Below are 25,271 nucleotides of genomic sequence, written 5' to 3' on the forward strand. Positions count from 1 at the left end.
AACTCTCTGCTTCAACGGCAGGGGGAATGAAGAAAAGGGGATCTATATACAGACAACCAACAAGGACTGAATTACATAGTCTGGGTAAACAAATAAGCATGGGTGTAGCTTGCTTATTGCGGCAGTTACTACCCCTAACTAATTAAGCTAGATATTTCACTTAGATGCAGCTCCAACACTGCTCTCTACATTAATGGTGGGGGTGGAAGGGAAATAGAACTAAAAGGTTACTAAGAGCCAAGAGTAACAGATAAGTATGAGAGAAAAAAAAGTGAGAAACTTGCTGGGCAGACTGGATGGGCCGTTTGGTCTTCTTCTGCCGTCATTTCTATGTTTCTGTGTGTGAGGATTGCCATCCTACTTATCCTCAGAGAAAGTGAAGTTGCATACCTTTAACAAAGGTTTGCTGAGGAAAAGCAGGATTCCAGTCCTCACAAAGACCTCCTGCATCCCCTTGGAGTTGGTTTCTAAAAATCTTAGTTTTTGCATAGAATGAGGAGCCCTGAATGGGATGCAGGGGAGTAGTTAGGGCTGCATTTGCCCAGTGGGGAATTCTCTACACTTCTATAAGCTTAGAAATAAAAGTCCTGTGCTGTGTTCTATCTAATGATGTCACCCATATGTGAGGACTGACAACCTGCTGTCTATCGGAGACCCAATGTTACAAGTAAGTCACTTCATTTTACTAGTACCAAGTACAGAGTACTGCCACTTTATGCTTTTAAAGCTACAAAATGTTTAGCTTGAAAACTATGCTCAAGAGCTGTCTGAACACATGTATCTGGAATGGAAGCTGTAAGCTTTTGAATTTCTATTAGATTTTTTAATGGTTATATATGCATTTAAACAGATTGGGGTCGATTTTTAAAGCTGTGTGCGCCCGTCCATGTATGTGCAGTTCCCGGTGCGCACAAATGGATGTGCCTATTTTATAACATACGTGCGCTGCTATAAAATCGGATGGCCAAGTGCACATATATAGAAACATAGAAATGATGGCAGAAGAAGACCAAACGGCCCATCCATCCAGTCTGCCCAGCAAGCTTTCACACTTTTTTTCCTCATACTTATCTGTTATTCTTGGCCCTTAGTAACCTTTTGGTTCCTTTTCCCTTCCACCCCTGCCATTAATGTAGAGAGCAGTGCTGGAACTGCATCTAAGTGAAGTATCTAGCTCAATTGGTTAGGGGTAGTTGCGTGCATGTGCGGGCAGCGCCCACAAGGGGGGCTTATTTTCACTAAATATGTGCAGCAACGCAATCAGGCCTTCCCTGGTTCCCTAACCCCCTACCTAAACTTCCTTCCATTTCCCCACTCCCTAAACCTAACCTAACTTTCCCAAAATTTTTTATTTTCCTACTTACTACTCCTCTGGAACAGCAGTAATCTCTGTGCACCGGCGCATACCTCCCCAGAACAGCGTTGAATGATGCCGTCCCAGCCTGCTCCCTGCCGCTCCCTGGCCAGTCCCTTTCGAGAGGCCCAGCACTGGTGTATATACCGGGGTTTACATGCTTGGTTGGGCCCCTTATAAAATGCGTGCGGCGCACAAGGCCCGGCCACGCATGCAGACCCTAGTGTTTGCGTGCTTGGGCCTTTGAAAAATGACTTGATTGGTTCTAACTTAAGTACTGATTTCTGAATATCCTTTTTCTCTTTCAAAAAGTAATCGTAATTTATTTGCCTTCCCAAAACTAGAGCAGGGATCCCCAAACTACAATCCTGGGGCCAAATCCAGAGCACAGAGTTCACTTTTCTGGCCCAAGAGATCAAGTTTCACTTCTTTTTCCCCCTTTCCTCAAATGCAGTGCTGAGGAAAACGCTACAAGGCTCATGGCCTTGCTTAGATTCCATCACTTCCCACTCCTGATGCTGAGGGTCACAAGTGCACTGTCTCTTGTGCCCATTAGGGAGAGCAGGAGAGTGGACTGGTTCTGCAGAGATAAGGCACTTTCTTCAGGCAGTGGTCACATGGGAGCACATACCCACTGCCACAGGGAGAAGTAGCTGCAGCCCAGGTCAGAACAAAATAAAGTAAGGCCCACTGCCTTCTTTGCCATGTCCGCTGCTCCCACAACCACCACCATGCCACAATAGGAAGAAGTGACTGCATCCTGGAAGAGGCCAAAAAAAAGTAGATCTACTGTCTTCTCTGTTGTCACTGCTGCTCCCACCACACCACCATAGGGAGAAGTGAATATCTCAGGACAACCCCCAAAAAAAGTAAGACCCTCTGCCTTCTCTGCCATTGTCGCCACTCCCACCTCCAAGGCATTGCAGGAAGAAGCAACTGCAATCCAGAACAGGACAACAAAATAATAAGAGGAACAAGGTATGCTGATAGGCAAAAGGGACTGGCAGAGGGTAATGCAGGCAACTGAACAGGGTATGCGTTCATCAAACTCTAAGGGAGACTCTCCCCCCTAACCCCTTCCCTCCTTCTTGCCAATTTGAAGTATGCTATGTGGCCCTCTACACAAATAGTTTGGGGATTCCTGCACTAGAATCTGAGTATTGATAGTATAACAAAGGCCTGTGCTACTACAAACAGAGCTAAGTAATTTTGATCCATATTCACTAGCTGTTTAAAGAAAAAAATCAGTACCAGAAAAAAATAACTAAAAACTAAAAAGGTAGCACCATTCTTGAATAAGAGAAAATGCAGCTGAAATGACATAAAGGAACAACAAATGAGGGTCAAAATTGTCTAACTATAAATGTAGAAAATACTGTGATATCAATCATATGAATGTGGGTCCACATATACAGAAAATCATCCACTACTGCTTGTCAAGTAGCAAGTTAACATGTTTCTAACAGTAGAAAACTTCATCTGGCTAAATAAAAACACAACGATAGTTAAACCACCCGTCCTGGACTTGGCCAATTTTCAAATAAAACCCTCAGACCAAGTACAGGACTTAGGAATACAACTAGATGAGACTCTAACAATGAAAATGCACATCAGTAAACTCATCAAAACTGTTTACACCAAGTTGCGTATACTACACCAGTTGAAACCATTATTAACAATGGCAGACTTCCATACTGTATTGCAAACTCTAATATTCTCAAACCTAGACTACTGCAACTCCTTACTACTAGGTCTTCCAGTATGTCAATTAAAACCACTATAACTATTACAAAATGCCGTAGCAAGACTCCTACTAGGATACAAGAAATATGACCACACTACACCCTCGCTGATCTCACTGTATTGGTTACCAGTACAATCCAGAATTCATTATAGAGTAGTAACAATCATTTTCAACATCATTCATTACAATAACTCCAGCTTGTTAGGAGTGACACTACAACCTTACATACCTCAGCGAACATTAAGATCCCAAAATAAAGGATTATTGACAATTCTGTCAATAAATAGCACACATCTGATGCAAATAAGAGATAGTGTTCTCTAGTGGCCCCAAAGCTATGGAATTCTATGCCTGAGATGTTACATAATTTACCTGATAGAAAGAGATTTAAATGCGAACTAAAAACATGGCTATTCAAAAACATGTATGAATTAACCTAATACACCTGAAAATAGAGAACCAGAAAAACAAAAGATGATAATCGAAACATGAAAATAAAACAAATCCAGTGAGAGATGTTTTTAACATGTAATAGAAAATTCACAAGATAGATATTAATACATGTATAGGAATACTACCTCTAACCAATCATTGTTTGTTGAGTCATAACTATGAATGTCACTTTGTAAACCATTGTGATCTATATATAGAACGACGGTATATATAGGGCAGATTTTAGAAAAGTACGCCGGTTTTAAAAGATACTCACGTAGCTTTTAAAATCTTTTAAAATCCGGGGTCGGCGCGCGCAAGGCTGCGCAAAATCGGCAGCCTCCGCACCAAACCGCGCAGCCTGCCTCCATTCCCTCCGAGGCCGCTCCGAAATCGGAGCGGCCTCGGAGGGAACTTTCCTTCCACCTCCTCCCACCTTCCCCTCCCTTCCCCTCCCTAACCCACCCCCCAGCCCTAACTAATTCCCCCCTACCTTTAATCCAAAAGTTACTCCTGCCCGAGGCAGGCATAACTTGCGCGCACCGGGCCGGCTGCTGGCACACCATGTTCCGGTCCAGGGGCTGGTCCAGACGCCGCGGCTATGCCCCCGGGCCAGAACCATGCCCACGGCCCGCCCTGGAACGCCCCCGATGTCACGCCAGCCGCGACATGCCCCCCGACATGCCGTCCCAGGGCTTTGCGCACGCCAGCAGCCTATGCAACATAGGCTCGGCGAGCGCAGGGGGAGCTTGGGGCAGGTTTTCGGGGGGTACGCACATATCTTATGCGCGTGCCCCTTTGAAAATCTGCCCCATAATGTCTAAATAAAAATAAATAAATAAATATCTTTGTCCCCAGATCTCAGTTATGCTTTATACTTGCTGAGTTATTTTGTAATTTCATGTATCACTTTATACAAAACTACTCCATGACCCACTACAGGTGTTAATTAACTTAACTATGCTAAGATTATCATGTCCATTCTGTGCCCTGCTTTACACATCATACTCTCAACTTACTTAACTGGGCCAAAATAGTAATGTTCTCCCTGTACATTGTATCTTTCCCCCTGCCTATTCTATCTACATGTGCATGTATCCACTTTCTCCTCCACACTTCATGCATCTGATGAAGTGAACACTTGTTCTCAAAAGTTAATGCCACAATAAAGCCATTAGTTTATAAGGAACCACAAATCTCTGAATAATTTTTACTGCTACAGACTAAGAGCTCAATGTACTAAGGTATGCCAGCTTTTGCCTACTTATGCTTGATAATTTTTGTGTAGTGCACACATAGTTTTAGCCTATGCAAATGAGCCCAGAAGAAAAATTACATGCATAATTTTCCTCTAGTCTTCTTCACAAAAACGTAACTGTATCTTCCTGAGGTACGTTTCAAATTTTTGCCAAATTTCACCTGTGAAGCATTTATCACATACAGTTTGGGCCAGATTTTAGTACCTATGCGCGGGCGTAGATTTGTGCGCACAACCCGGCGCGCCCAAATCTATGCCCGATTTTATAACATGCGCGCAGCTGCGCGCATGTTATAAAATCTGGGGTCGGCACGCGAAGCCCTAGGGGAGCCCCGATGGCTTTCCCTGTTCCCTCCAAGGCCGCTTGAAAATCAGAGCGGCCTCGGAGGGAACTTTCCTTCTGCCTCCCCACCTTCCCCTACCTAAACCCTCCCCCTAACTTTTATTTTGGAAGTTGCGCCTGCCTCTGGGCAGGCGTAGGTTGCGCGCGCCGGCCAAGTGCTGGCACGCGATCCCCCAGCACGGCCGCTGTGCCGGAGGCCTTGGTCCCGCCCCCGCCCCTTTCACAAAGCCCTGGGACATATGTGCATTCCGGGGCTTGCGCGCATCGCCAGGCCTATGCAAAATAGGCTCGGCGCACGCTTTTAAAATCTGCCCCTTTATCTACATGTTCATAGCTAATGAGCTGATTTGCATTATTAGCTTGAATATGTGCGCTAAACTCGCAAATGATAAATTGGGAATAGTATAAACACTGTTTCTGCAAGAATGAAAAACTGCAAGTTAAAAACACTTTTATTGCATGCTGTCCTGTTTGCGAAATGTGGCACAGCTTAGTGCAAGCCTCTACCAGGACTACCCCTCTGGAAGTTTAAGGAAAAATATTTTGTTTGCAATTCTCCAGTTTCTGCGTGAATGAACTCATGAATGCAGGTTTCCAAACTACCATTTCAAAAGCGTTTTAATTTTAATGTTTGTAAATTAATATGAGTATTGAACTTGAGGTAAACACGTTTTGATATTAGACCTTTGAGAAAACCTTTTAAAAAATGCTATTTTTGCTAAGATGAACAATGAGTGTTTTGGATTTATTTTTCAATGTCTGCATATACATCCATTGACAAAAATATATGAAAGGGAAAACAAAGCTGAGTGGCACAGTATTCTGGGAGGTAATTTCCAAAGGCCTAGCTAAGACGGTCATGTTACAACAGTAGTCTCCCTATCCCAGTGGGTAAACTTGTTCTTCTGCTGACAGGAAAGCCCAGATGGTTATTATCTCTTTAAAAACAATTGATAAGGCCTTTCAAAGAAAACCACAGTAGATTTTTATGGGGGGAAGGGGAAGGGGTGGCGGTTTGAGTCAGCTATCTTGTCTGCAGACACAAGTTTCTATTGTTGATAAGGAGAGGTTACTTTTAGACATATTCCAGGTGCTTTCAACATCTCTTGTACTTGAAGGCTTGTCCAACAACTGGCAGTTACTATTTTATGACTTGTGTTTGCTGTTGTTTGATAGGAGGAGAACATTAGTATTATGTCTCCTTTAGTTATCTCCCTAGAGTAGCCAAAGGAGCACTCAACATATCACCCACCACTCACAAAAAGAAGATGAAATAACAGCTATCCATTTATCATATGATCCTCCCAAAATACAAGCAATAACTTCACAGCCAGACCTGTCACCTCAGCCACTAAACTAATTATAAAGCTTTAAAGTCCCTGTGAGCTTGGCTTTGAAAAGTGCCCTGTCTGTCTCAACCCATATATTTTTCTAACCTAAAGAAGAGACAGAGAAAAAGTAAAAAGACTGCCACATTTAGATTAAAGAAATTTTCTCTGATGACCATGGCTCCAGACTGTTGACAAAGGAATTTTAAGTCTGCTTTATTAGATAAAACACCCAGTTAATCAAAGGTTTTCCCTCCATTCCATGAATATTTATTTATTTAAAAGACATTTATAAATCGCTCTTCCTGATTAAGAATTGCTCAAAGCGATGTACAATCAATAGCATAATATAGAAAATGCAGAATATAGAGAAAACCCTTATATAGAACATGCCTAAAATATTTTACATTTTTTGGCTGAAAATGTCTAAAATATTTTACTTTTTTTGGCTGAAAACTAGAAGAAAGAAACAAAACTATCTTTTCTTATTTCCTTTCTGATTTCTTTGTCATTCATGGGGCAAGAAGACTATTTCATTTTTTAAAGTTTCTCTTACATTCATAGCTGTCCCACATAATTGAAAACCAATAAATTCAAAGTATGTATACAACAGCAATAACTGAAGTATGACAGTGGAAACTGATAAAACAACAATGGAGAATGAAATCTCAGTCATGATGCACCTTTAATTGTAAGGGTAACAATTTAAAAAATGTGTGATTGACTGATAGAGACCACAATGAGGAGTATAAGTGTCTTATTAATACAGTGCTAGGTTTTTTTTCTCTTAATCCACCTTTATACATATTTGCATGGCAAAACTAATTATAAAGTAGGGTTTGTTTTTTTCAATATATCTAGGTTTTTGTCAACAATGAATTAAATTTGAGTTTGATAAAAAAAAACAAACTTGATTAAACAGAATTTTTGTTTTAACTAAACTGGCACTAAAGAAATAAAGAACGAAGATCTGAAAACACTTTCCTCAGCAAGTTATGCTATGTTATTGCTACATATTATGTCCCGCAAGTTTTGACTCATTATCTCCTTAACCTTCCAGACATAGGGTAAGTAAGACAATACATATGGATATTATTTTTTTTTTAATTCGTCTTTATTGAGTCAGCAGATACAGAAAAGAACTACAATGAATACTAAAAAACCAATAAAGAATTAACATTAAGACAATGACCCAAATTTTTCCATTTTAATCCCCAATCCAATGAAAATGGACTAAATCCCACTCATTCTAAACACATTCAACCAAACCTCGAAAGATACACTCCTACTGAGTACAGCACACATCATAAGAATGCACCAAGTGCATTAAATATAACCAGCCCCTGCTTTACAAATCAGCCTTTCAGAAGAACCTTGTCCCAAAAAGCAAAGTAACCACTGAGAACCCAAGGTGGTCTGCGACCCTTTACCTCTCTTTTCTGTATGGATTCTAATTGCACCGTTTGATGCAACAAATCTTGCCATTGGGCAAATGTAGGCTCTTCCTCCAATTTCCAACACATTAAGATGGCCTTCTTAGATAGAAGAATGGCAACAGCGAGAAACTGCCTCCCACCTTGAGGCATCAGACATCCCTTATCCCAGATACAAAAATAAATTAAATAGTAATTCCTGACCATGTTATTGAGGATCCCAATAGTTTAAGTAATCCGTAACCTGGCCCCAAAAAGTCTGAAGTTTAAAACATCCTGTAAACATATGACAAAAGCCCCTGGGGACTGACTTACACTTTAAACATAAGTCAGAGTCCCACAATTTCATCTGAATGCAGGTAAGATAAATTCTATATGGATATTATTATTATTATTATAAAGATTTTAGCAGATCATGAGACTTAATATTTTTATCTTATTAACAAACTTGGGCCCTATTTATTAAACTGTGCTAAAATAGCATATTATATATTATGTTACCACAAGTAAAATACCATGGGATTTACTAAACTGCAGTACATGAGTATGCCAAGTAACACGTGTTGCCATGGCCAAGAACTTTGCACATTTCTGGCCACAGCAATGTGTGATGGCAGGCTCCCCACTTTGGGGCCATCATGTTTTAAAGGGTTCGCCATGCTCTTATCCTTCATACCAAAATTCGTAGAGGGCTAGTGAGGAACACTATGACCCCCTTCCCTGCACCTCCATCTGGGCAATAAATGGTGCAAACAACTCATCCCTGTTAAGACTTGCCCCTTTTCCAAAGCCCCACCTCAATTTGAAAAGAACTGCAGCGCCCTTCCAAAACCCTTGAACTCTCCCAGGCTTACCCTGAACTCTCTGAGGATCTAATGGGGGAAGGAATGATCCTCAGTCACTCCTGCTCTGCCAGCTGACCCCAGGCACTCCTTTGCTTCTCTGCATGGAGACAAAGGAGAGACAAGAGTCAGCCAGCCAGCACCATTTTGAAAAATAGCATTTGCAGGATAGGAGCAAGTAGGGATCACTCGTCCCAACTAGACTCCCAGGGAGTTGGGATTTAACAGGGGTGACTTGTTTGTATGATTTATTGCCAGGGTAGTATTGCGGGGAGGGAGGTCACAGTGTTCCCCATGATCCCACCAGCGATTTCAATATGGGAAGGTAGGGGGTGTTTTAAAATGGCATAGTGGACCTTTAAAATCTAGCCTTGGGAGCATCACCATGCATGTTAACTTGCTGATGCTTCTGAGGAAGTCAACTACACCTCTTAAAGTATAGTTAATTTTTCAATAATTTTTCAATAATACACTAATTTGCATGCATTTGTATGCAATGCAGTTCATTATTTTTAATTCATATAGGGCCTGTTTATTTAAAATGTATTGCCCATAATTAATGTAAACCAGATGCTTAAGAAATTGCTCTTCCTCCAACTAGCAAAGGCGAATTAAATTGCAAAGGTGAGAACCCCGGTTCACTCTCTGTTTGAAGTAAAAAATGCAGGGATAACGGCAAATGGTGACTTGTCAATTACATGGCAGAACCTTGTTGGTCAAACAGAGTGGAGCCATAAAAATGCTTTCCTTTGAAGCCTACAGACGTCCTTCTTACCCATACAAATGTTAAAATACCCTCTGGCTCTACTACAAGGGTGGGAGGTGACATGGCTGGAAGTCCGTGGTATTATCACTTGAACTGCAGTGGCACTAAATGAACCTGGCTACAATTGCTGGGATTAAATGGATCTTTTGGCAGAAGGAAAATTTTGAGTTGAATGAACCTATGGCAGTTCTTGGAATCAGAACTTGGGATGTAATCCTGGAACAGGGCCAATGAGGAGCAGGGGATTACTTGCCAATGAACTTTTTTAAATTAGGTATAAAAGAAAGGTTGTCTTTTGTGTACAGTCAGACAGGCAAAGCGAGGAAAACACAGAAGGACATAGCAATAAGGTGAGGTTCCTCCCCAGCCACATGGCTGCTACCATAATGGAGGGAGCAGTTACAGACAGAGGGAAGCATTCCTCCTAACCATAGTCTATAAAATAGTAATTATATAGCAGTACCAAGAAAGCAGTGATTTTTTTATTTTGTAGTGAGGGAAAAGAGTGTGAGTTTCAAGATTTTTCTGACCTTTTGTTTCATTTATAGCTAGAAGAACAGTATTTTAGAATAGTATCTGCATACATTAAGTAGCAGACTGATTTGGTTGCAGGGAAATTCAAAAGATTTGTCACGATTTTATATAGAGTAGAGAGGGAATTTATTTTTTTTTTTTTTGTGAGAACTGGGACTTCCAATCTCCTGAAGTAAGTGGACACTGCAGCTGAACTGAGCTCAGGATTTCAAGAATCTGCATTGGCTTTATCAAGCACAAAGGAAAACAGAACTCATGTGAGACTTAACTGAGAACTTATATTATTATTCTTGCCAAAATTTAGGTGGGAGTTTGAAATATTTTGCAAGTTAACTGAGCCAAGATGCAGAGAAGAGCTAGTGATTTTTCTTTTATATTTTGCAACCTGATTTTCCCCACTTTTCAATATTAATAAAATCTTCTTTCTTTTTTATTATAATGCCATTTGTCAGTGTTTGCTATAAAGTATAAGAATCCTAATGCGCTGTGTAACTGTGCATGCACTGATATTATATGTAATACTTGCTGTAGCTACATAAGGTGGGTTTTATGTTATCCCTTATTGTTCTATTCTCTGCTCCAGCCTCTCCTCCCCATCCCTGGGAGACCCTTTAGTTGTGTGGGTGCATTACATGTGTCTGTCCCTAAACACACAGCTGAGAGGTGGAGTTATTTTTGTGGCCCCTCCCACAATAGGGGAGAGGTTTACATTAATATCTGTTAACTGAGCAATAATGTGCATTATTGCGAAAATGCAGCTTAGTAAATAGCCCCCCCCCCCCCCCTCTGATTATACCAAGATAGATTTTTTTTTTATCTTTTGAGATGTGATGTTGAATATGCCTGTGGAAAATATTCTACATATAAAAAACAAAAAGCTCTTTTTTAGAAGGCAAATATGAGGTTTGGATTCTTTTAAAAAACCTCCATATTTAAATTGGAATCACTGTACGATTAGATGCAAAGGATATCACTTATGAATTTTAGAAGTCATGTAATATTTTTACCATATGGCATTTTCCAGGAAAGCTGAGACTATTGATGACTTCATAATGAATCTGAAACATTGTCTAAAGAACGTCACTTACGGTACTCTTTAGTCTTCTACTAAAACCACAGGCAGTGTTTTTTTCATCTAACACACTCAAATGCTACCTATCTTGTAGAAATTGTTTGACATTTTTTTTACAGTTATCTTTTCTTAAGATACTGGAAAGGTTTCTTCTTTTCACACACTGCAATAACAAAATTCCATTTCTTATAAGTAGTGTAGAACTGAGGCTCACTTAAGTCGTAAACTAGGTTTTACCTCTGGAAGAATATGCCTTATCTGTTTCTCATTGCCCATGTGTAGGCTGAATTAACATGGAGTCTGATTTCAGTTTCTATCTCCAAACATAAGTCTCTCCAGACCAGGGTTCATGAATGAGAATAAGTGCACTTCTAAAGATGATAGCCTTTTGAAATGAATGACTGATCTTTCTCTGCCTAAATCAGTCTTATCTGACTGTCAGTGAGTCTGCTTATCCACCTAGAACATGATTATTGGTAATTAGGCGGAAATGAAATTTCTATAAATAAATAGTGAGTTTTGGTTTAGTGACACTGGATAGAAAGTGGAATTATGCTGATCAGGAGTTCCTGAAAATGTTTTCGCAGTAAACTTAGATAAAGAGTGATATCTTGCAAGTGGTCAAACTTCTATGACAGGCAGTGTAAGCCAGGAAACAAGGGCAGACTGATGTGTCAATTGTTTTTTTATCTGCCATCATCTACTATATTAGTCTGTTATTTTGAGGTAATTTTATCTGTGGTGTGGGGTAGTAGTTAACACTACTCAGCGTCAGAATGTAACTTTTGCATAATTCTCTGTGCAATGGAAATATACATTCTGCTTCATTTGTTTTTCTTTACTTCTTTTTCTTTCATTTCAGTATTAATTATGTTCGAGGATCAATTACCTTATATATCATCAATCTTCATCGGTCAAGAAAAAAAATTAAGCTGGCTGGGACACTGCGAGATAAGATTGTGCATCAGTATCTCCTTCAGCCTTCTGGAACAGAGGGGCTTCAGTCAAAGTAAGTGCAAATATCTGGATAATTTGGTAATGAACTTCTTGGGAAGGCATACTGTGGCACAGCGTAGAATATGTCTCCCCGGTTGAGTCCATCTGTGGCTAAACTATATGTTGGAAATCTTATAAAGGGATATGAGTCTCAAGATAGCTCAAATGCAGATGTGTGGTTTTCCAGATTATTTGCCTGGATGTAGAAGCCTAAGTTAACTCCTTAATGCTGAAAATCTATGCTAAGTGCAGAGGAGGAGAAGCCTAGTGGTTAGTATAGCAGGCTGAGAACCAGCGAAGGTAGGATTCAAGTCCCACTGCCACTCCTTCCAACCGTGGGCAAATCATTTCAACCTCTATTGCCTCAGATGTGGATGTGATTCGGTTATTTTCACTTTCGAACAATAGAAGGACTAGGGGGCATTCCATGAAGGTAGCAAGTAGCACATTTAAGACTAATCGGAGAAAATTCTTTTTCACTCAAAGCACAATAAAGCTCTAGAATTTGTTGCCAGAGGATGTGATTAGTGCAGTTAGTGTAGCTGGGTTCAAAAAAGGTTTGAATAAGTTCTTGGAGGAGAAGTCCATTAATGGCTATTAATCAATTTTACTTAGGGAATAGCCACTGCTATTAATTGCATCAGTAGCATGGGATCTTCTTAGTGTTTGGGTAATTGCCGGGTTCTTGTGGCCTGGTTTTGGCCTCTGTTGGAAACAGGATGCTGGGCTTGATGGACCCTTGGTCTGACCCAGCATGGCAATTTCTTATGTACTTATGTTCAGATACAAGCTTAAATCTTGAGCCCTCTGGGGACAACAAAAAATACCTAGAATATCTGAATGTAACTTGCCTTAAATTACAGTGAAAAAGCATGAGCAAAATAAATTACTTTCTTTTCCCCATCCTAACTCTGCCCTGCAGCCACCTACATTTTAGGGGGCCTAAATTTAGGTACCTGGTGAAAACAGGCTGCTACATTTAAGTGCTCAATCCTATTCAATTTTCAAAGAGGCAGATTTAGGGGATTTTGGTGTTTAGTTCCCAAAGTTTAGGCATATAAATCCACTGAAAACTGAGCCCTATATATTATCAAAATTCACTCTCAGCTCTTTATTTTTCACTGCACTTTTATTTAGAAAGAATTTATTCTACCATATTATTGCACCAAAAATGTCTACACATAACTACAAGAATTAATATGTAGACAATCTGAATTAAAATCAGTGGGGGCTCAATGACTCGGTGGTAATTCTGTTCACTGCGATATGAGAGACCTAAGTTTGCCAAAGTTGGCATCTGCTCCTCTGCATTATCAGACCTGTGTATGGTTTGGAGACAACATTCACAGCCCCTGGCTGGAGGAAAGAGGTCCCAGCCATCGTGCTGGCTGACCAAAAAAACATTTCTATTGTGTTTCAGAGGGCCTTCCTGCCAGAGGACGTTTACTACTATAGCTGGACTAGATGGGAAGAGGTTAAGACATAAAGAGGTCCATATTCAGACACAGACTGGCTAGCAAAGTTAGCCGAATAAACTTATCCAGCTAAATTTGGAGGCATATTCAATAGTGAAACCGCACTGTTGAATATAGTTGGCTATCTTAAAGTTAGCCGGCTAACTATAGACACCTAACTTTAGGACTGACTTAACCAGCTAACTCAATTCCTCCCAGTTATGCCCCTAGAACACCCCTAATGTAGCCGGTAGAATTTACCTGGATAAGAGCCCAAATATTCATTTCAATGCTTTTGAATATGGACCTCAAAGTTTTCAGCCATTGCTTCCATATGAGGAGATGATTCCAACTGAAATGGAAATGAAAAGAACACAAGAACATAAAAATAAGGGGCACAACCAGCATTGGTTGTGCCCCTTATTCTCAAGAGTATATGAGACATGCAGAGAAGGCCCACAGTGCCGGGTATCTGTCCTGTGGAAGTGCTACCCATTTGTTTCCTGATTTCCAAGCCTTGCCTTGCCTTGTCTTGTTCCAAGATTCCTGCACTTGAATTTGTGTTCCAAGAATCATGCCCTTGTATTTAAAGATTCCTGCTCTTGTATTTATTTATATGCAGCACTCCTGCCCATAAAGCTTCCTGATTCTCAGTTCTGTCTCCAGTGTCCTGCTTGTGTCCAGTTCTGGTGTTCCTGTTCCATGTGTTTTTCCTGGTGATTCTCCAGCTCCTGACATTGCCACTGCACCTCCATCTCACCTCTCCAAGCATGTACCTTCCCTTCGTGGCAGCCTGATTGCCAAGCTCACACCCCAGTGACAGATTGAATCAGCCCAAATCTGAGGCAAGGGTGGCCCAGTGAATTTTGTTTTCCTCCTGTTAATCACATATGCTGTGTCAAGATGGTTTCCCCACAACAAATTTATAATTGTAATTAATTCTGCAAGACCCCTTGGATATGATCGTCAGCCATGGAGAGATGAAGAGCATTTAGCTCAGGTCATGCGCAGTTCCATGCTGGCATTCCAGTTTTCCATATGGGTTATTGTCCTACAGCAATAGACTTCATTACAGGCTGCATTCATAGTGTCCAAGCCTTTGTCCAAGGCTGCACCCTTAGTGTCTATGACTCCACCTAAGGCTACACCTGCAGTGTCCAAGACTCTACCCAAGGCTGTGCTCACAGTGTCCAAGACTCCACCCATGACTGCACCCGCAGTATCCAAGTCTCCATCATAGTTCCCTCTAAACTGAGTGCCTGAGCAATTGCTCATACATTTTAGAGCATCGCTCACCTAAATCTTTCTTTGCGCTATATACAGAAAGGCAACACTAATAATGTCGCTCAAAAATTGATGGTTCAAAAAAATTGTTGCTCACACAAAAAATAAATTGCACACACCTAATCACTCCTTGGAGGGATCATTGGCGCCGGCAGGAGATCGACTGCAGGAGGTCGTTCAGCGAGGGTTCCGGCGCCTCGCTGAACGACCTCCTGCAGTCGATCTCCTGCCGGCGCCATTTTCCGTACGGAAAATGATTCGCGGCGGGAAATCGCTCCCTGACCCCCGCTGGACCTCCAGGAACTTTTGGCCAGCTTGGGGGGGGCCTCCTGACCCCCACAAGACTTGCCAAAAGTCCAGCGGGGGTCCGGAAGGACCTCCTGCCGTCGAATCCTGTTGGTCTATGGCCGCCGCCATTTTTCGGCGCCATTTTGGAAAATGGCGCCGGCCGAAGACAACAAGATTCAGTAGCAGGAGCCCGTTCCGGACCGCTGCCGTTCCGGACCCCCAGGTAATTTAAGTCATTTGGGGGGGGGGGGGATTGAAGGAGGTAGGATTTGGCAAGGAAATGTTTAAGTTATTTGGGGGGGTTCGGGAGGGTGGGGGATTTAATTTAAAGGGTCGGGGATGGGTTTTAGCGGGTTTTAGTGTGCCGGCTCACGATTCTAACGATTTATAACGATAAATCGTTAGAATCTCTATTGTATTGTGTTCCATAACGGTTTAAGACGATATTAAAATTATCGGACGATAATTTTAATCGTCCTAAAACGATTCACATCCCTACTGTGTATACCCCTTATTCTCAGCAGTATATAAGACATACTCAGAAGGCACACTGAGCTGGTTCAATAGCCATCTTGGCATCTGCCCTGCAGAAGTGCTACTCGTTTGTTTCCTGATATCCAAGCCTTGTCTTATCTAAGTATCCAAGCCTAGCCTTGTCTCAGTATCCAAGCCTTGTTTTAGTTAAAGTATCCTGTTCCAAGCTTGGAGAAGAGACGGCTGAGGGGGAATATGATAGAGGTCTTTAAGATCATAAGAGGTTTTGAACGAGTAGATGTGACTCAGTTATTTACACTTTCGAATAATAGAAGGACTAGGGGGCATTCCATTTAAGTAGCACATTTAAGACTAATCGGAGAAAATTCTTTTTCACTCAACGCACAATAAAGCTCTGGAATTTGTTGCCAGAGGATGTGGTTAGTGCAGTTAGTGTAGCTGGGTTCAAAAAAGGTTTGGATAAGTTCTTGGAGGAGAAGTCCATTAACGGCTATTAATCAAGTTTACTTAGGGAATAGCCACTGCTATTAATTGCATCAGTAGCTTGGGATCTTCTTAGTATTTGGGTAATTGCCAGGTACTTGTGGCCTGGTTTGGCCTCTGTTGGAAACAGGATGCTGGGCTTGATGGACCCTTGGTCTGACCCAGCATGGCAATTTCTTATGTTCTTATGTTCTTATTTGTGTTTCAAGATTCCTGCACTTGTATTTATATACAAAACTCCTGCACATAAAGCTTCCTGATTCTCAGTTCTGTCTCGTGTCCTGCTTGTGTCCGGTTCTGGCATTCTTGTTCCATGTGTTTATCCTCGGGATACTCCAGCTCCTGACCTTACCTTCGTGCCTCTACCTTGCCTTCCCCGGCATGTACCTTCCCACTGAGGCAGCCCTGATTGCCAAGCCCAGACCCCTGTGACAACAGTACTCCAGGTATAGCCTCACCATGGATAGATACAGAGGCATTATTGACATTCTCCATTTTATAACCCTGTTTTTGAAGGTAATATATTCTTCCAAGGCACACAAAGAATGTCTATATATCTCTGGGGCTGTTTTCCTCAACCACTGATCCCCTCTTATATTGGTTCCCCAGGGGTGAGTCCTTTCTATGGGAGAAAGCTAGTGCTTGTGGCCTAGGCGGTGAGGTGACTCCCTTTTCTGTGTGCAGCGGAATAGTAAAATTGTTGATGTTGGATGGGACAACGTATACAGGACACAGGTCTGTGTGTTCAAAAAATAAAGTTTATCAATAGGATGGCAGGACTTTGAATATCATGAATTTTGAGGATATATCAAGGTCCACTACAAGATAAGTGTTTTTAATTGCAAATAAGAAAAATAACAAAAAGAAACATTTAGTGCTGACCAGTGACCAATGATTATAACTTATAGATGTGGTCCAGTTATAAACCGTTAACACTCTATCAATGAGGGTAAACAGCGTCTTTGAATATGAAGGTCATTTATAATTTTGTCTCACAACTCTATATGGTTGATCTGTTTGTTCTTCAATCTATGACACAGTCTCCCTGACCTTGTCTCCAAAGAGATTGTCCCATAAGCACGGGACATATTCCAATTTATCTTGGATGCCTTCTTTCAGGCCACTAGTCCATAACAATTCCATTCCCTGAGTTCCAATAATGGCGGATTAACCCCTAGCCACAGAATCAAAAGCTTCATAAATTGAACAAATGTGTCACTCACATTCCTCCACATTCAGGAATGCCTGATGACAGGCTCCTCACTCAGGGAGTTCATAAATACAATTATGCAAATATTGTTAATGCAATTGTGCAAATATTACATCATATAAAGTTGGTGGTTGGCTATTCTGGAGTTAAGCATTAACCTTTTTAAGAACTTTTCTTCTGAACAGATTGAGCAATCTTGGGTCCTTCCCGGATAGGGAGAGTAAGTGATCATTTTCTTTGCTTTCTTAAGAGTGAACTCTATCATTCCCACTGATAGGGAAGTTGGACCACTCCAAAACCATGAGACTCTGTACTCTGTACTTAAGAATCAGTTTTCATGCAATTGGTGGACAAGAAGCTGGACTCTTCACATTCTGATTTGAAAGTCTTGGAGAATTTTGTGAACCGAAAGGGCTGCTAGCTCTGACACAGTCTCTAAACATGGAGAATGTCAAACACCTCTTTGTAAGGGTCTTTATCCTTTAGCACATGGACATTGATGGCCTTTCCCAGGTTATCTACAAATCTGGACTAAAAAAGTTCTTCGGATGGAGAGGTGTGCTCTGGTAGATCTGGTAGGGGATCAGAAGGGATACTTGTTGACCCTGCTTCTGAATTAAATAAGGGTGGGATTCTCACCCAAGACTTAAATGAAGACAAAGGAGATAGGGTGAAGACCTTGATGATCTCAAAGGTCTGAGCTCCTGCAGATTGTGAGGGACAGATATTCTGTGTCCCTCTTCCTCTGACAGCCAGTGAATTTCCTCCAATGCTATTGATGGAACCGACCCCTGAGGGCTAACCCCCAAAACAGGTAGCTGTTGTACTGGGCTAGAAGCTGCTAGGACTCCCCTTTGAGGGAGGGCACTGGTCATCAGGTATGCGGCAAGACATAATATCTGGCTGCTAAAATTGTATAGAAAGTATTGAGCAACTCTACCATTTGGTTCATTGGCTGATGTCCCTGTGGTAATGTTGGTGAAGATACATCCTCCACAGAAACCAGAATAGGATAATCACTCTGAGAGGCTTCTCCAGAACTCCACAAAGAGGCTTCTGACTGAACCTCTTAGGATTATCCTACTGCAGCAATCAGGGGTAGGATGAAGCAGATGAAAGCTCAGGTTTCCAGATGGGTTGCAAGTATTTCCTTGATGCCATCAAAAGGGTTCCAGTAAGCTTGGTATCTGGAAATCTTCTTAGCTAGAGAAAATGAGGTGACCTGGAATGAATCACCCTCAGTCCTGTCCATGTTGACAACCCTTAGAAATCATCATGGATTTGTCCTTGCACGGACTCAGATAGTTCCCATGCCAATTGCACCAAGCGAATCCTTTCTTCTGGTGCCCGGTACTTAAGCACCAACTGTACCGCTGGCACCGGATGCCTTGATGGCACCAACGTCTTCTGATGCATCAATGGTACCGGGTGCATTGTTGGCACCAGACTGCTTTGCGTGTATGGTGCAAACTGAAGCCTTTGTACTTCGGCACAATTGCAGTGAGCTCAGATACTTTGACAGTACCAATCACACTGATTGCTTAGGTTTCAGCAACTAAAATGGAAATAGTCATGAAATCCCAGTCCTCTCTTACTGCCACTTCTAATAGTAGCTAATGGTTTTTATTTTGATTGAATTTTACTGTAATGTTTTATGTAATTTGCATATTTTATAATTATGTTCTTGTTATTAACCACATTGGTAATGAATTTGGATTTTATGGAATATAAGTACACCAAATGTAAATAAATAAGTAAAAAAAAAAGAATACATATGCGACATTAGGGCTTCTCTTGTTGGTGCTTTTTGTTATGTTCAGGCTTGTGAACCCTTGGGCCGATGAGGGGATGTTACACCTTGCGGAGGATCCGTAGGTTCTCTCGTCGGGTGGCGAGGCAGGACAGAGGAGGAGAGCAGCTGACCCTTGGCACTGAAGTCAGAAGCTACTGTGGAGTCGGACAAAGAGATGAGCAGATGAGCGGTCTTCACCACTGGTGGTCTGTGGTCCCCCTGGGAGGAGCCCGTAGGGACCCGACCGCTGGGACTTAGGTGGACCTAGAGAGGTCAGGGTATCAGTGCAAAGGCCAACTGGAGCTTCGCCCTGGAAGCCTGCGGTCCCCCCAGGAGGAGCCCGTATGGACCCGGGCCGCTGGGACTTAGGTGGGCCCTTGGAGATGGTAGTCCAGAAGAAGTCCGAAGCCGAGTGCCAGAGGGTCGTCACTTGCCAGTCCGAAGTCAATACCAGGAATCACTGTCAGCCAATCCGAAGTCAATACCAGGAATCACCGTCAGCCAATCCGAAGTCAGGAACCAGGAACACCAAGACGTAACAGGGAATCAAGATGCTGGAACTCACCGAAGCAAGCAGACTCAAACAACACTCACAGGAGACGTTGCCAAGTCAAGGAATGAGCAGAGGAAGCCTCCTTAAATACTTCCTCTGCTCTGGATCATTGGAAGCAGGTGAGCATTGTTAAAGGGATCAGGTCCCTTTAAATTCAGTGAGGGGGCGCAGCCTCATGCCTAAGATGGTGGTGGCCATCTTGGATTCCATGGCGGCAGCCATCTTGAATCCCATCGCGTGGGAGAAGCTGTGGTTGCCGCACCGGGAAGGCTAGGACGGCTCTCCAGCATGTGGGCACCCCGAGGACCCGCACCAATGCGCGAGGGCAGCAGCACTGGGCCAGGGCTCCTCTCTGGACGTTTGCCGTGGCGGGTCACTGCCGCGGTCAGGTAGGGGGGGTGCGCCTGCGGACGACCGCGGGCACGGAACACAACACTTTTTTATATACTTTGGCAGCTTTAAAGAGGAGTTGATGAGTTCCTTCCCAAAGCTCCAGAAGATTGGCCACTGTTTAGTTGACTGCTGGGGGTCAAAGCAGTTAAAGGGGGTACCTTGGGGTGTCTACCATGGACGATGAAGAAAGGAGAGAATCCTGAAAATTCTCAGGTATGAGAACTGTCACTGACTGGTCCTGTACTCTGGAATACCATGCCACTTGAAATAAGACTACAGACAAATCTGAAATTATTCAAAACTAATCTGAAAACCTGGCTTTTTAAACAAGCATTTTATAAAGATAAAGAAAAGGAGAAAAAATAGTTGAGCGATAAGGATGCACCAAGCTAGAAGTTTTTAGTAACCTACATAAGCACATTAATGTTAAAATCAAACTGCCTAATTTGTTCCTAACAATCAGGTTTAACTTACACACCTAGTTTATTATTTTAAATTGTTACCCTCCTCATTTCACTAACAGACCATATTATTATGGGGTTAGACAAAGGACACTCCTTCTTACTAGTCCTATTAGACATCTCGGCGGCTTTCGACACCGTCAACCATACCATCCTGTTGGATCGCCTAGCAGATATCGGCATCTCCAGATCTGCTCACAACTGGTTCAAGTCCTTCCTCAGCAATAGGACTTACAAAGTCAAAATCAACAATAAAGAGTCACCCCTAACAAAATCTAATCTTGACGTACCACAAGGATCTTCTTTATCCCCAACCCTCTTCAACATATACCTCCTCCCCCTCAGCCAACTGTTAACAGATCTCAACCTAATTCATTATCTGTACGCAGACGACGTACAGATTCTAATCCCCATAACAGAATCAATCTCAAAAGCACTCACCCATTGGAATAACTGCCTACTATCCATCACCAATCTACTCAACAGCTTAAACTTGGTCCTCAACGCCTCTAAGACAGAGCTTCTCCTCATCTCCTCAAATGATAACAATATCTCCCAACCATCACCACTCAACTCTCACATCACCTGTAAGCAGGTTAGAGATCTTGGGGTGATTTTAGACAATCGACTAAACCTAAGGAAAATGGTCAACACAACAACTAAAGTCTGCTTCTACAGATTACAGGTCCTAAAACGACTTAAACCACTCTTATTCTTCCACGACTTCAGGACAGTCCTCCAAGCGCTACTGTTCGCCAAAATAGACTACTGCAGCGCCCTTCTACTAGGACTCCCCAAATCCACTACCAAACCTCTGCAGATGATACAAAATGCGGCAGCAAGATTGTTGACCAGTACCAGCCGCTGTGAACACATCTCACCCATACTCAGGAACCTACACTGGTTACCAGTGAATTTCAGAATTTTATACAAATCAATCACCTTAATCCACAAAACCATCCATCATCAACTTCAACTTGACCTGGAAATACCATTCAAACTCCACTCCTCTAACAGACCAACTAGAGATATTTACAAAGGCACTCTCAATGTTCCCCCCACTAAAGCCACACGCCTCGCTACGACCAAAGACAGAGCCTTTTCGATAGCAGGCCCATCTATCTGGAATAGCATCCCATCAAATCTCAGACTGGAGCCTTGCCTTTTAACTTTCAGAAAAAGACTTAAAACTTGGCTCTTTCACCAAGCCTTCCCTGAACCACCAGACAATTACTAGTTGGCCTTCATTCCTACCCAGTCTGGCACTCTGTTTCTCGAAGAAAAAATGGACTCTGAGACTTTCAGGTTAAAGCACCGTTTTTAAGTTTTTTAACTTGTACACTCTATGGTAACAATACTTTTACTGGCCTTTCTTCTTTCCAGCTTGTTGTAAGCTCCCAAGTTCTCTCCCCCTGTTGATTGTAACGTTGACTTATTCCTACCTATTATTATCTTTCGTTTACTTGAATTGTTACTCTAGTTTCCCCTTTGTTAAACTGTAAACCGATCCGATATGGTTATTTACTATGAAGGTCGGTATAAAAAACTGTTAAATAAATAAATAAATAAATGATGGCACACTAGTAATTTGTAATCTATACCACCCATATTTCTCTTTATCGTGCCCTTCTGTAAACCGTTTTGATGGTATTTAACTTAACGACGGTATAGAAAAATGTTTAAATAAACAAATAAATAAATAAAACTCCGCCCATGGCAGTAATTGGACCGTCATTTTGCTGCTCAGAAACATAGGCCCGAAGGAGAGCTTTCAAGGTCTGATTGGTTCTGTCAGTTAGTCCATTAGATTGGGGGTGATAAGCCGAGGAAAAGTCGAGGGACATATTGAGCTTATTAAATAGGCTCCTCCAGAACTTTGAGGTGAACTGTACCCCTTGGTTGTTCACAATGTGTTCAGGTAACCCATATAAACAGAAGACTTCTTTGGAGAGCAAGATTGGTTGCTAAGGGCAGTGAAGGTAAGGAAATGAAGTGTGCCATCTTTGAGAAGTGGTCCACGAAGACTCAGATAACAGTATAGCCCTCTGATGTGAGAAGATCCAAAATAAAGTCGATGGATATATGAGTCCATAGCTTGTCCAAGACTAGCAGAGTTTGGAGAAGAACCCACGGGGGCTGGTGAGACAGCGAGTTGTGAGCACATAAATCCACATATGCCCAGATGTATTAGCGTGAGATCATCTCCATAGTCTTTCGGACCCTCTGATGTCTGCCCAGCCAAGAGGCATGGCTCCGCTTGAAGACGATTTCTCTAAGGCATCGGGGTACTGTCATCTTGCCAACAGGAATAGACAAGGAGGTTGTAACGAGAATCTTGGCTGGGTCTAAGATGAACTGTGGTTTGGTGGCAGTATCAGAGGGGTTGAATGACCAAGACAGGGCATCTGTCCTAGCATTCATCTCAGCAGGATGAAAGACTATGTGGAAGTCAAATCTGCTGAAGAATAAAGATCACTGAGCCTAGTAGGGTTGAGCATCTTGGCCTCCTGGAGGTAGAGAAGATTTTTGTGTTCAGTCACAACAGTGAAGGGGTGTTTGGCTCCCTCTAAGAGATGTCTCCACTCTTCAAGAGCAAGCTAGATGGCCAGAAGTTCCCGGCTCCAGTGATATAATTTGTCACGGTGGACTAAAATCTTCTAGAGAAGAAGGAACAAGGATGAAGTTTGCCATCAAGTGCTGCCTGCAAAAGAATTGCTTCAGTTCCAATGGAAGAAGCATCCACCTCGAGGAAGAAGGGACAATCTAGGTCCAGGTGATGAAGGAAGAATGTGGATTTGAAGGCCCTTTTGAGTTGCTCAAAGACCCAGACTGTGTCCTCAGGCCACTCTTTAGGGAATGTCCTTTTAGGTGAATGCCATGAGCGGAACTGTAAGCGAACAGTAGTGGGGAATGAATTGGTGATAGTAATTTGGGAACCCCAAGAAGCATTGTAGCATTTTAAGTCCCATGGGCTGGTTTTGTGGTCAGCGGTTTGCGATCCCATCCTGCAGACTGCCACTCTTATCTCTGCCCCAGGAAGCCTGGAGATGCCCGACACTGGTCTTCTTCTCTGAATGTGATGGCAGGCCGAGCCATGGCCCAGCAGCATGTTGCACGGCACATGCGGCAAGACGTCGCAGTCCCTGGTTCTGCTCCACTTAGGGCACTCGCGAGACAATCACCTCCTAATTTAAAGGGTCAGCAGCAGGAATCCAGCAGAGGTGCCTCCTAATGACATCACAGCTTCTATTGTACATAAGGCCTTCCTGGATACCCCTCCAATGCCTCGGCAATAGGTCGACTCTGTTGGAAAAGTGCTTTGCCTCTACGTTCCTGGTTCCTGCTCCTTGATTCCTGGTTCCTGATTCTGCTGTGTGTCATTCCTGAGTTCCTGTGTTCTATTCCTGGTTCATTGGCAGTCTCATTTGTCTTCTGAGTTCTTGTCTTCGTGGTCAGTCTTCCTTTCATCTATCTTCAGCATTTCATCTTCTTCCTGTGGTCCCTCATCCTCCTTCCTCCTTTTCATTCCTTGTCCCATTTGATTGGACCTCTGGCTTTGACCTTGGATCTGGCTTTGACTTTAGATTGGACATCTGACTTGACCTCCACCTGCCTCTGATCACTGCTTGCTTACCATTGCTAATTGTACTTTGCCTGCCCTGAACACTGCATGAACCATGATACTGTGTTAAATACGCCCTCCTCTGATCACAGCCTGAACCTGACTTTGTTTGCCTCCTGCCTACCCCAACCGCTGCTTATCCTGACTCTGCTTTCTTTGCTGTGCTGGCCTGCAACCTCCTCTACGTGACAGATCTTCACTTCCACAGAAGCCCACGCCTAAGTCCAGCCAGCCTTGGCACCCGAGGGCTCAACCTAAGGGGAACAAGGGCTGGAATTGGTAAAGCTCCAGTTGGGCCTCTGTTCCAGCCAGTTCTGCCTGCCGACAGTGGGGACCTACAAGGCTCCTCCCTGCAGGCTGTGCCAACCCCACCTTGGCCTAATGGTCCAATTCTGCAACAGATTGCCGAGGCCTTGCACCTGGCAGATGCCTCAGGCCTTCAGGTCATTCCTGGCCTGGCACAGAAGATTCAGCAGCAGTAGCAGTTTCTTGAGCTTCTGGCAGGCTCCATGGAGCGACTCAGTCATCTGGATGCAATGGCAACCTCAGCTGCTTCTTCATCTCCTGCAGCATCTCCAGTGGCACCTTCTCCTACCAGCTCTGCCCCAGTATGCAGGGGACCCAAAATTGTGCCAAGGATTCCTGAACCAATGCTTTATGCATTTTTCTCTCCAGCTGGCACTGTTTCCTAATGACTCTGTCAAGACCACCTTCATCCTCTCCCTGCTGGATGGGAAGGCCTTTACCTGAGCCTCTCCATTGTGGGAGTGAGCAGATCCTCTTCTCCAACAGTTTGCCAAGGCCTTCAAACTCATCTTTGACAAATGTGGCCAGCTAGCCACCATGGTTTTGGATCTCCTTCACCTTCGTGAGGGCTCCTGAACTCTGATGGACTATGCAATAGAGTTTCGAACCATGGCTACGAAGCTGAACTGGGGAGAAGACAGTCTCCCTAGTATCTTCACAGAAGGGCTATCTTCACGAGTCAAGGATGAGCTGGCAGCCCGAGAGCTCCACCCACCATGCAGACCAATTGCACAAGCTCCCCACTTTCAATACCCTCTCTCTCCCACTCCGACTGCAGCATCAGCTCAGGCACGTCCAGAAGAATCAATGCAGCTCAGTTAGGGGTGC

The 25,271-nt window shown here is 42.9% G+C and overlaps 1 protein-coding gene across 3 annotated transcripts in view; it reads left to right on the forward strand.

The window, feature by feature from the left end:
• HPSE2 (heparanase 2 (inactive)) overlaps nt 1-25,271 on the forward strand; it is a 1,066,536-nt gene that overhangs the window by 1,003,176 nt on the left and 38,089 nt on the right. For all 3 annotated transcript variants that reach the window (XM_029610101.1, XM_029610102.1, XM_029610103.1), the window contains one exon: nt 11,969-12,115. In XM_029610101.1, coding sequence (XP_029465961.1) covers nt 11,969-12,115 — 147 coding nt within the window. The remainder of the gene's footprint in view (nt 1-11,968; nt 12,116-25,271) is intronic.

The sequence above is a fragment of the Rhinatrema bivittatum genome, chromosome 7 (assembly GCF_901001135.1).
Source record: "Rhinatrema bivittatum chromosome 7, aRhiBiv1.1, whole genome shotgun sequence".
NCBI classification, from domain to species: Eukaryota; Metazoa; Chordata; class Amphibia; order Gymnophiona; family Rhinatrematidae; genus Rhinatrema; species Rhinatrema bivittatum.